Consider the following 12,936-nt stretch of genomic DNA (forward strand, 5'->3'; position numbering starts at 1 on the left):
TGAAAATACAGAAACAAAGACAAAAATCACTGAGAAACACATATATACAGATATGCACACACACACATGCACACACACACACACACACACACACACACACACACCCTAAAAATACAAAATTTGAAACATAAGCAAAAGACAAGGTAAGAAAAGGAGGGGTGGTGTTTTCTTAGTTGATGATTGATGTGGGTGCATGGTGCCACTCCGAGCAGGTGATCCTGGGTTAAATGAGAAAGCAAGCTCTGAGTAAGCCATGGGGAGCAAGCAAGCCAGTAAGCAGCGCTCCTCTATGCTTCTGGCCTCTGTTCCTTCCTGTTCGAGGTCCTTCTGTAACTGTGGTTAGGACAAATGAGCTAGGTAGATCCTGTGCTCCTCAAGTTGCATTTGGTCAGGGTGGTGGTCATCACAGCAAAGCAAACTGTGACATTTACCAAGCCTTACTGCTTGGCTTGCTTACCAACATCCTCAAGATTTTGACCAGCCCCTCCCCCCCCATCTCTTCAGTGATTCTGTTCCTAATATTCTTCGACAGATTTGGAAACTTGAGCTCCTAAACCTTGCATACCTTGGTTTGGTCCTCCTGGTTGTTGGGTCTGGCTTTCTCTTGGGAGTTAGCTTCTGATTCTCTCATAGCATCAGCAGAGAGATGAATGAACAGGCCATACAACAGTAGGGTACAGTTGCCATAGAACTGATAACAGTATTTATAACTTGTCTAGAGTCAGTCACATGAGGGTTAGGACATTTTAATCTTTTCCTTAGAGTCAGTGGCCCCAGTACACCACTGATATATAAGAGGAAAACATACCAAAATGATGAGACAAATGCCTGAATTAATTGATACAAGAAAATCACAGCATGAGCTTTTACTGAAGGAAAGATGTCTTTAAGTACTGCAGTCTTAAACACCGTTGTTTTAAAGTTGAATTAGTCCTTTTTCTTTCTTTCTACAGAGATAGACAGGGGAGGGTTCATTACAACACCTCCCCAAGGCTTTCTCAACGTCCTTTTTTCCATCTTTAACACACACACACACACACACACACACACACACACACACATAGTAAAAGTATCTTTTATTTGCCAGATGTAATTGTTATCTGGGAGGCTTACTGCCTCCACTCGCTAATGTAGGCCGAGTCCTGGTGGCTTCTAGCCTCTATACAATCTAATCTAGGCCTAGAATGTTTTTAGCCTCTGAGGCTTACTGATGAACAAGCTCACCCTTTCTAACTCTGAACTATGGCCGGCTGGCTCAACTCAGCCATTCTGGCTCAAATTCCTCTCCACGCTGACTGGACGATCAAACGCATGTAGGAGATGTGTCCATACTTTAGGACTCTCCCCTTCTCTTGCTCTGTGACAGACAACTAGTTTTTTTTTAATTGTAGACATTTAAAACTTAATAAATAATATTCACAAAACATCAGACATAAAAGATCTATAATTAAAATTATCCCAAATCCCATGTTTTGGAGAAAAATCATTAATATTAAACTATATGGTTTCAAAATTCATTTGAGAAATTGCATATACAATTTTTTCTTAATAAAAGTTAATTAGAATTCCTGTATCGATTTTTCTGTAGCACTTATTTTTATATATAAATGTATGAGAAATGTCGTGTTCTTATATGTTCATAATATGCACTTGGGTTTTTAAATTGTCTATTATAGTATTTAGTGATTATATCATGATTAAATATTAATTGGTCATTAGAAATCTATTTTGTCTGATAAAGAACAGAGAAAATTGAAGTCTCTGATCTCGTCTCCCTTTTCTGTCAGCGACATTTCTGGATCATAGTGTTAAAGACTGTGCATTCTTTTGGGATTTATGTAAAGCATTATTTTGCATATATATGCAAAAAATATATATGTGATGATGTGAGCAACAGTCACTGCAGTTGCTCTCGGAGGCCAGGAAGCATGGTCAGATCTCTTGGAACTGGAGTCACAGACAGTTGTGGCCTGTATAGTGTGGGTGCAGGGGACCCAACCCAGGTCCTCTCCAGTCCAGACTATGTATTTAAATAAAAAGAAAACCAACACTGTGATATAGATTACAAATCTTATTTAAAAACAATTCACAATTCTCTCTTCAACGAACCAGCAATGACAGAAACTTCCCACCTCACGTTGTTCAGTTTTGCCACTCTCACATCTTTTGCCAATTTAGATTTTCTATGCATGAAAATAATTTTATTTTATTATTGAAAATATTACAGAGTTTTTTTTACATATCTACTGTATATTTTATTTATTTTAGGGTTAATTATATGTTAATAGATCTATCTGATTATTTGCATGTATGGATCTTCCTATTGATTTGCAAAAGCTCTTCCTATAATTTGTGTCGACTTTACCATTGGATCATGCAATTACAGATGTTTTTTCTCATTTGTTGTCATTTCAGTGTGACTTACCATGCATATGTCAGGAGCTTAGCAAAGGGCCGGAGAGGTGGCTCAGTGGTTAGGAGCACTAGAGGAATGTATAGTTCAGATCCACAACCGGCAGCTTATAGTCACTGTCACTTCAGGAGAAGGGGCTCCAACACCATCTTCCGGCCTCCTCAGACACTGTACCCATGTGTATACAATCACAGAAAGACACACAAGCACAAATAAAAAAGAAAATCTCCCTCTCAACACCCTAACACACTGGCGTTCAGATGAGCCAAACGGCCATTCCCATTTTCTTGTTGTCCCCCGACCCCCTTTTCATGATCATCCTGGGTACCACGCATGGACAGCCCTCAGCAAACAACCATTCCGAGTTCTCTGTTGTGTCCCCACCTCCTCTTTATAGTCACCATGCACAGACCTAAAAGTGTCAAACTGTAAGTGGAGACAGACTCTGGAGTTATTTTTGTCAGCTATTTTGTTACAATAAGAAAAGTAACTAATCCAGGGAGGGACTAATGAAAGTAGAAGGAAAGGAGAGAGGCAAGATGGCTCAAAGGGCCAAAGTGCTTGCTGTGCAAGCCTGATGCCCTGGGTTGGGTTCTCAGGACTCATCTACAGGTGAGAAGAGAAAACGGGACAATATCCCAAAATTGTCCTCTTACTTCCACTCATACACCATCTGTTGCCCCACATCTCTCCCCAACCTTCTGTCTCCATGCCTGTCTCTGTCTCTCTCTGACTCACTTGTAATAACAAATGTAAACTGAAAGAGGAGAGCAGCCTTAATAGGGAGTCAGCCTGGGTGCCAGGCAACCATAACTGTGGGAGTGGGTCCACAGGAGAACCTGTTGGGCACTTTTCCCTGGATGCCATGGGTGTCAGGAAGCAGAGACGGGCACACTAAGTGGCAGGCATTTTTGATCTTGCTCAGAAGACTGCATGCACTTGGTAAGGGGATGAGATACTATTTGAAGTGGAGCTTGGCTTTTAAAGAAATTGAGTTCAGTAAAGCACGTAGCACTGGCACCATTCAGATAGTTTGGGCTCCTGCCCTACTTGGATGTTTCCTCTGTAGATAGGGAACACACAGCTCTTACCCCAAAGAGAAGAGGAGACAGCTTGTTCTGGGAGTCATGTGTGGGTGCCCATGCCCTGGGGACTCCAACCTAGTCATAGTTTCATGGTACTATGACTAAGTCAAATACAGAAAAAGCCATAAATCAAGGTATCTTTTTTTTTTTTTTGAGGATAAGAAAAAGATTACTTTTATCATTTTATTTATTTATTTATTTTTAATTAATTTATTCTTGTTACATCTCAATGGTTATCCCATCCCTTGTATCCTCCCATTCTTCCCTCCCTCCCATTTTCCCCTTATTCCCCTCCCCTATGACTGTTTCTGAGGGGGATTACCTCCCCCTGTATATGCTCATAGGGTATCAAGTCTCTTCTCGGTAACCTGCTGTCCTTCCTAAATCAAGGTATCTTAAAAACACAGAGGTGAAAACAGCAGGTAAGTGGCTTATGGCAAAGGGGCGAGACTCTGCCAGGGGCTTCGGGTATTATTGATGACAGTTTAGCTTTTGGGCTGGTGGACACACAGGTCTTGTTTGCACATCCCCAAAAGACCTTCCTAAAAGTCATGAGGATGCTAAGTCAAATACAGAGGGTGGTAATAAATGATTATTGAGGACACTTATAATGATCAAAGACAGTCTCGTTCTGAACCCACAGTGTTCTAACTTCCACAGTTTTATCAGCCAATTATCTTGTAGAATGTGTTTAACACAGGTGTGGCTTTTTCCTGGTAACTTTGGTCCCTCCTCTTCCTGTTGGACCCCAGTTACCAGTCTGTCATTTAAACTCAGCTGGATACAAAGTTTTCTTCTTTAAAAAAATTTTAGGCTCCTGAATGAACGTGTTTGGTTGGAGGGATAAATAAATATTTGAGAAGAGTAAACAGTTGAAAAATTAAAATATGAATAATTTACAAGCTGACTGTCAGTTATTTGTTGATTGCTAAATTATGTGTTCATGGACTGCTGATTATGTTTAAATGTCTGCTTCCGTGTTGCTAAGGGAAACAGATTTTCTTCCCTGGCTTTTGTATACAGGCTGTATTTTTGTTTACATTATTTCTGTTTTTCATTTTTGAAAGAATAATGACTACTGTATTTCATAAACATATATGTTAATTTTTAATAAAAATTCAGCCAAATGGGGCATGCAAAGAAGAAAAAAACCATCCAAAGTAGCAATTATGTTTGTAAATATAATTCCAGATGTCTCTTCATTACTGGCTCAGTGGGTGAAGAGGTAGGAAGATGAGCTAGAGACAGAAAAGGAGACGGAACAAACTATGCGAGTGTTGGGATCATCAAGCAACGCTAATTTACTACAAATACGTTAAAATCCTTTAATAGAAAAATATAAATTTCCAGTGATAGTAATGCAGTCCAACATCCCAGACTAAGTTTTGTAGTTGTGAATTAAAAACTTAAATTACATGTCTTTATTTAGGGTAGAGGGGCACATGTGTGCCATGGTACATATGTGAAGGTCAGAAGACAACTTGGAGGAGTTAATTCTCTCCTTCTACCCTGCAGGCCGCAGAAATCAAACTCAAATGCCCAGGCATGACGGCAAGCCCCTTTACGCATTGAGCCATCCTGAAGCAAATTTAGTATTAGCCAGTAATCCATTTTCTACAATGTTTCTTTCCATATTGTTTATTTTTCAAAGTATTTCTTTGCTAGTAGAATTTAATCATTTGGGTTTAAAAATTTTAAATCGATTTAAAGATTTATTTATTATTAGGATTATATTGGGGGGGCTTATATATCATGGTGTGTGTGTGTGTGTGTGTGTGTGTGTGTGTGTGTGTGTGTAGGTCATAGGACAAATCTCAGGAGTTGGTTTTCTTCTTCCATTACGTGGACCCTGGGGTATCGAACTCAGGCCATTGGGTTTGGTGTAGTTGACCCTGGCCGACAGAAGCAACCTAGTGCAGCTCAGATAGATCCCTTCTTTGTGCAGGGTTTCCCACTGCTGTTTCTTCTGTTTTCTTTACCTCCTCTTTGTAGCTGATAATAGTTTTATTATTCTTTAATGAAAAGCATGTAGATAGCACATCTTGACCATATCTCTGCCCCTCTTCCCCTTCTCCTTACTCCAGACCCTCCCCCACTCCTCCCTTAGGCTCTTTCCCAGCTTTATGACCCCCTCTCCCCCTCTCTGTCTTTCCTTTTTTTAACCTAGTCCAGCTAGTGGTGCCCATATGTGCCTGAGCTTGGTGGATATCAACTGGCGTTTGAGCAATTTACTAGTGGCCAAGCCCTCAAACTAAAAAATGAGTCCACCCCCCTCTCCACCACATCTACTACTATTAGTGCTCCTCAGCTAGAAAAGGGGCTTGTGATGACTCCTCCCCTATTCATGCTGGAAATGTTAACTGGCTGCATCCTGTGAACGTAGCCACACTTCTGTGCATTATTAATCGGCAGTGCGATAGCCATGCCATGCCCAGAGGACTGCATTGCACAGCGCTCACCCCTGACTTCCCACTCTTACATTCTTACCTTCCTCTCTTCCTTGATGTGCCCAAAGCCTTGGTGATGGGAGGAGGTTGATGGAGCTACAATTCACGGCTTGTAGCTCATTCTCAGCATTTTGAACCATTATGAGTCCTGCAGTAGTATTTTTGTCTGAATTGTTTTCCAGCATAGCTTATCTTCCCTTTGTATTGTGTACCTGAACTGCTCTTTGCAGCTTTCTCAAGGCACCGGGTTTTGGCAGCTATATTCACTTTCCTTTTTAGGAAATGCCACACTAAACTTTCTGGCATCTTTTGTTTTTCTTTTTGGTGGGGACAGGACATGGAAGGGCAGAAGACATCAAGGAACAGTGTGGCCAGATGGAGTGTTAGCCCTTTGTATGGTCATTCCAGCAACACCACTTACTCGGTGTTGTTAAGGAGACTTTACTGGCACCATTTTTACTTAGTCAAATGTGCTGTAATAAAATATGTTGGTCAGAGCAGGGTGTGTGTTGTGGGGGGGTGTTACTCTTCAGCCCACACCGTGTGTTCTAGCTTCGTTGCTGTTGCTGGGATAAAATACCGTGAGAAAGTGTAGAGAAGGAAGGGGTTTATTTCAGCTTCAAATACCTGCTTAGAGTCCGTAACTGTTGAACAGTCAAGTCACAGCAGCAGGAACTTAAGTCAATTTTTAACACACATCCAGTCAAGAGCAGGGAGAAAGGATGCACGTAGGCTTGTTTGTTTGCTTGTGTTAAGTTTGATTCCTCCACCACCATACATTTCAAGATTCTCCTACCTAGAGGATGGTGCTGCCCACACTGGGCTGTGTCTTTCCACATAGATTATTTAAGATAATCCCTGACGAACATACCGATAGGACAAACCAATGTACACAATCCCTTCTGCGACTCTCAGCCCAGGTGATCTTTACGTTGTGCCCAGTTGACACAGAGATGGAGAGATATTGAGGTGTTTTAGAACACTATTGCTCTTGAACAATCCAGGGGTAGCACCCAGCATTCACATGGTGGCTCACAACCATCTGTAACCCTACTCTTGGGGAACCCAGTGCTCTCTTCTTACCTCTGTGGCACCAGGGAATGGACATGGTGCACCTACATTCTGGAAAAACATTCACACACATAAAATAAAACAAACAAATCTAAGAAAATTAAAACAGTTAACCATGATGCTGTTAGCAAACTTTCTCCTATCTCACCACCTTCGATAACTGTTTTAACACCACAATTTCCTTAATACTGAGGTGCGATAGGGCTGTGTGAAGTGTCACTTCCTACCTCCTTTGTTACACAGAGAGCTGTGAAAACAAAACCAAGCTGTGGATAGACCCTGTCTGAGGTTCGAAAGACCAGAGTGATGATTGCTTTACATTCCTTGTCTCATAGGAAGGATGCCTCTTGGGAGCTCACCATCCATGCTGTGAGGCAGCTGGAACCCTGGAGCTATACAAGTCAGGAAATGATGGCCCGCTTATTCCTCGGCTGAAAATAGCAGCAGCGGCTATTTATACTCTTCGTACTCCTGTTTGATGTTTTTCAGAGCACATTCATTTCTGATGGCTCTGCTGGTAACCATAGTAACAACAAAGAGGATTCTACCAAGTTTTTGGTCTTTGACTCTTTTCACTATTTTCCACCATGGAGCTTGTGCCTCAGTGGGCAGTTTTGGCGTGTTAAGCGGTGTAGTTTCATTCACGGAGGGTTGCTTTGAGAGGCTATTCTGAATGATGGACTTCAAAGATGAGGCAAATCCACCATAGATGTCCTCTTGATCTTTTTAAAAAAAATCTTATATGGAATGCTTTTATAATTGAAGACCAGAAAAAGGAAAAATGTCTCATTAATCATTCTTGTCGCTTGACTATTAATTACACTTTGACTTCATTCCCCTGTTTTTCCTTCTTTTGACCTCCTAGCAAACATGGAGAAATGGACTCTATGTAAAGGTTGATATTGTTAATTGTAGGTGTGTGGACCAGTAGCGTCTTAGGATTTGTGTCTTCTACCTCACACAAGGGTGCCCTTCCAGAAGCATCTGTCTTAATGCCCCATGTGAGGGTTCCTCTGAGACTTTAGAGCTGTAAGCCAGCATTCCCTCCCGAGCCCTCTTGAGAGCGGAACTACGGGAATGCTTGACTTGACCCCTGGCCTGACACTATGACCCGACACACCTGGCGGAATGGACCAGAGAAACAGTCACACACCACACCCAGGCCTCACTTCATCCAACAATGTCCATATGACCCTCCAGGGCCTTGCAAACTCCTCTCAGTGTTTCAGAGCTGGGCTAAGGTTCTGTATCGGGGTTGTCCCTTGGCTGAGATTCAGGGAACCAGGGACAGAGAATGCCTAGGGAAGATGATTATTTCTCTTCATAGTTATGAATGGGCACTGCGTTCATAAGAGGGCTGAGAAGGAGAAAGCAAGGTGGCAAGTCAGGCTTGGCTAAGACATCTGACACCCACCCCCTTCCTCACTTGGGCATGAAGCAGCTTCCCAAGCTCCTCAGAGAGAGCAGTGCTGGGTGACAGTGTCCTCTGAACTGACAATTCCAATCCTGGAGAGAAGACCCTAGCTACCGAGGAAATTCTACAGGTGGCTCATTAGGATTCAGGAAGTAAATGAGTCAGAAATGTCTGAAAGTTCTGAATCACAACATTCCCCCATCTTCAAGATGGCTGAGGAGAAAGACTCAGTCACTCTCATGGCATGTTACAAAGACCCAGGGCCACTGCTTTCTGGAGTCGTTACCTCTGTTGCTTTTGAGTGATGTGTGAGTCACTTGTGCTCCCATCAGTAACCCCTCGCCGGTGCTCCAGGAGGTAACCCCCAAATGTTCATTGGCTCACCAGGCTGGAGTCTGGTGGTATCCTTTCTTTGATCTATCATCATTTCCCTATCTGGGGTGAGAAGATGATGTTTGCTCATGTTTCTCAGGAGTAGTGTCACACAAAGAGTCTGTCAGGATTCTTCCACGGAGCAACACGGCTCTCTTCCAACCAGGATCCCGCTAGCCAGGCATCTCGCAGGATCTGACTTCTGTTTTGTGAAAGTGGGTGTAAGCGAGGCATAAAAATCTGCTGGAGGAGAAAGTAGCTCACTTAAATCTCTTTAATGGGTTCGCTTTATTGTGCTTAGACACCTGTGTCTCATTCACTCTTTATCGTATTTATTGGTTTTCATGTTTACAACACCGTATGCCTACAAAGCGATTAAGAAGGGGAGACTAGCGTGTAAAGTCATTCTTGATGGAGTATCCAGGGCCTCTTGGGACAGGGCCACCTATGGTAGGTTAAGTCTTCAAGCTGCCAACAGCAGGGTGCTGATGAGATGGACCAGTCCCCACGCAGCTACTACCCTAGGCTATCAAAGTCACAGTACATCTTGTGGGCACAGTTGCCCTCAGGAGGAAACAGGTGTGTGAGGATGGCTTTTTACCCATCATGCTCTTCTCCAGTGATGGCCATTTACTTACATGACCCATCTAGGTGTGATTTCTCCAATACCTCTGCTAGCTTATGGAGCAGGTAAGATCCACGTGAGGACCATAAAAAGGGGAAAACAGCGTGCAGGAAAGATAAACACGTTTTTTAAAAAATTTTTTATGAAGGCAGCAGATTGAACTCACTTTCAAACACCTGTGATGATATCCAGGTCTATGATGCAATATGTCTTCCTGTGTTTAAAAAAAGTTTCCTTGAGACAGGGTGTTTCTATGCAGCCCAGCTTGGCTTCAGGATTTCTAGGGAGCCCAGAGTGACCCCAAGATCATGGTTCTTCTGCCTTGACATGTGTTGAGAGTACAGGAATGGATCACTGTGCTGAGGTCTTTTTTCTACATGTATGTAGAGAAGAAACCACAGAGTTCTTTTGGATTTGAGTTTGCGTGAGTGAGTGGGGAGAAGACGGCCTCCGCTGTTCTATGTAGGTCTTCCTCTGCAGAATGGAAGGAGAGAGCGCTTCTTTGTGCCCTACCGAATTCCAACAGAGTGTTTCAGGGCCATGTTTCAGGAAGCCCAGATTTCCCCTCTTCTCTATGGCAAGCCATGGGGGTAAGCTACTCTTCCTGCAAATAGAAGGTTGAGTTAGCTCAGTCGCAGGGTGTGGCAGATGGAAGGCAGTGGCCCTGTGGGGCTGCCAGTGATCTTTCCAGGTCTCACCTCACATGCAGTAGGGAACTCAGCTGGTCTGCCGAGCACAGCACTCGAAAGGGAGCATTTTGTGGAGTCTGAGAGGACAGGGTAGGGACCAGCATGAGCCTGTGAGTGTGAGATCAAAAATGAAGTTGAAAGCCACCATAGGGCGTGGTTACAAATTTGATTTTTTAAAGACACAGCAAGCTATTATGTAAAGACACCTAAAGGGACAGGAAGTAAAAGAAATTTCTGTATAAGCTGAAGTGTTCTCCTGTAATTAGGTCTTGATTGCAGTCATATGCTTGCATGTGTGCCTGTGTGCATGTGCATGTGCGTATGTGTGTGTGCATATGTGTGTGTGTGTGCGCGTGCGTGTATGTGCCTGTGTGCATGCGTATGAGTGTGTGTGTGTTTGTGTGTTTGCTGGATGGTCAGCAATTTCTGCCTCCTCAATGCTAAGACTGAGAATGTGAACCCCCACTTTCAGCTGTTTTGAGGGTGCATGGGGATCATGTTTGTATAGCAACTACCTTCTCACTCTCTTAATTGCAGTCCTTTATTTAAAACACTCTCTCACCCACCCTTCAGCATCTCTAGAGCCAGTCAACCCCCCCCTTCCCCGCCCAAGCTGCCTCTATGCCTCTGCCCACCTGCTTCAATTGCTATGCCAGTAGGTATCATGCATTTGAAGAATCCATAAAGATGTCAAGAAAGTGTTTTTCTTTTTTTCCTGACCTTTGTTGGTCTGGTCACCTTTCAAACACAGTAGTCATCTTTGGCTGCAGACTATATCCACATATGTGTATCTGTTGACATCTTTGTGGATACGCATACAATAAACACAAGAGCATCCGAACATTATTGTGTGGGCATATGCATGTGTGCATTTCCTTTCTGATCTTAGTTGCTATTTCCCATGTTTGAATAACTTCTTGCAGAATAGTATAGAAGTAAGACATTTAGGGGCCATGAAACCTATCTGTCAAATGTAATTGCAAAAACTTCTAGAATATGTGACACCCAGCCAAATGAGTTTTTCTGATAAACAAATTGAAGAAAAAAATAGAAAAATGATGGGATGGACATTTTTTACATGCAATTTTAACCAAAAGGAAGCACAAAGTTTTCCGTGCAATTTTAAGCGAAAGAGTGAACATCAGCAAAATAAGCTGTTTCCGAAGGACAGTGGTATCAGGGTTTCTATTGCTGTGAGAAACATCATTAACAAAGACAACTCATTTTTTTTTTCAGCTTCGAGTTTACAGTCCACCACCGAGGGAAGCCTGGGCAGGGACTCACAGAGGAAACCTGGAGGTACGAGTTGATGCACAGCCCACGGAGGAGCTGGCTTACTGCTGCAGAGCCCACGGAGGAGCTGGCTTACTGCTGCAGAGCCCATGGAGGAGCTGGCTTACTGGCTTGATCCCTGTTGCTTGCTCACATTGCTTTCTTATCACACCCAGGACCACCAGTTCAGAGATGGCACCAGCCACCGTGAACTGGGCCATCTTACGTCAAAGATCAACCAGAAAACCCCCCAACAGGCTTCTCCTCTGGCCAATTGACTGGGGGCGTTGTTTCAATTGAGGTTTGCTTGTCCAGAATGACTCTAGCTCGTGTTAAATTGACATAAAAGTAGCCGGCATAACAGTCTGCAGCTGATTTAGTCAGAAATGCATAAAGCTTAAAAAAAAAAAAAAAAAGGAAAAGAAGAAAAAAAGAAGAAATTACGAAGTAAAGGCATTAGTAAGAAATATTACTTTAAATATGACACCGATAACAAAATAAAAAAATCAGTAATAGAATAATGTATTGTGTTGAGAATTCTAGAATTTTGGTTTTTTTTAAGCACAGAAATATTATAATATGTTTTCATTCAAATGTGGGGCTGTAGGGCTGTTTCACAGCGGCTGACTCTGATTTGTCTCGTGCACTAGCAGAGGCATGGCTTTACCAGCTGCAGATAGTTTCTGAAGATGGTGTGATGTTTGGAATTCTGGGAACTTTTTAGAGGTTACATAAATGCTAGGACCTGGAGAGGCAAGGTTGGGGGGTTAGTCATTGGTCATCTAGGGGGGTTTGTTGCAGTTTGCTAGTTGTGCTCAAAGAAGAAACAAGAAGTAAGAAATTAGATTTAAGGATCTCTCTCTCTCTCTCTCTCTCTCTCTCTCTCTCTCTCTCTCTCTCTCTCTCTCTCTCCTCTTCTTTCTTTCCTATCTAGTGATATGTAGTGGAACCAGGGGATAAAGGATAGGAAAAGAAGAACCCACAAAATAGATAGCAAAGAGCCAGCTACAGATTGCATTTAATAGTGGCATCCAAGGAAGATATGACCCAAAATTAGACAGGAATTAATATATCTGAGACCACTAAGCACAATACAGTAGAAATTGGTTCTCTCTCTCTCTCTCTCTCTCTCTCTCTCTCTCTCTCTCTCTCTCTCTCTCTCTCTCTCTCTCTCTCTCTCTCTCTCTCTCTCTCTCTCTCTCTCTCTCTCTCTCTCTCTCTCTCTCTCTCTCTCTCTCTCTCTCTCTCTCTCTCTCTCTCTCTGTGTGTGTGTATGTATTTGTGCCTGTGCATGCTGTACCCTCAGAGGCCAGAAGAGGGCACCAGATCTCCTGGAGCTGGAGTTAAATGTGATGGTGAGCTACCCAATGTAGGTGTTGGAAACTGAACTCCCATCCTCTAGGAGGGCAGCAAGAACTTTAAACTGCTGAGCCACCACCCCAGCCCCACTCCCTGTCTCTTAACAGAATTGAGACCAATAAAATCGACAAAAATTGTGCAAAAGTAGAGAGATAAAAGGAATTAACAAAATACATTACCAGCAATGAC

The 12,936-nt window shown here is 42.8% G+C and overlaps 1 protein-coding gene and 1 long non-coding RNA gene across 2 annotated transcripts in view; one reads left to right on the forward strand and one right to left on the reverse strand.

Moving 5' to 3' along the window:
* LOC311580532 (uncharacterized protein) overlaps positions 1–12,658 on the forward strand; it is a 283,282-nt gene extending 270,624 nt beyond the window's left edge. Inside the window, exons 6-7 of the mRNA XM_084752189.1 lie at positions 11,353–11,415; positions 11,565–12,658. Of these exons, the coding sequence (XP_084608315.1) occupies positions 11,353–11,415; positions 11,565–11,688 (187 nt within the window). The 3' untranslated portion in view covers positions 11,689–12,658. The remainder of the gene's footprint in view (positions 1–11,352; positions 11,416–11,564) is intronic.
* LOC311581265 lies at positions 4,631–7,490 on the reverse strand. Its single transcript, XR_014773720.1, has 3 exons — positions 7,376–7,490; positions 5,986–6,093; positions 4,631–4,736 (listed from the first exon to the last, which is right to left on the reverse strand). It is a non-coding gene; the product is annotated as an uncharacterized lncRNA (long non-coding RNA).
* Positions 12,659–12,936: the final 278 nt, after the last annotated feature.

Source organism: Acomys minous (assembly GCF_964271855.1).
Source record: "Acomys minous genome assembly, chromosome: 13".
NCBI classification, from domain to species: Eukaryota; Metazoa; Chordata; class Mammalia; order Rodentia; family Muridae; genus Acomys; species Acomys minous.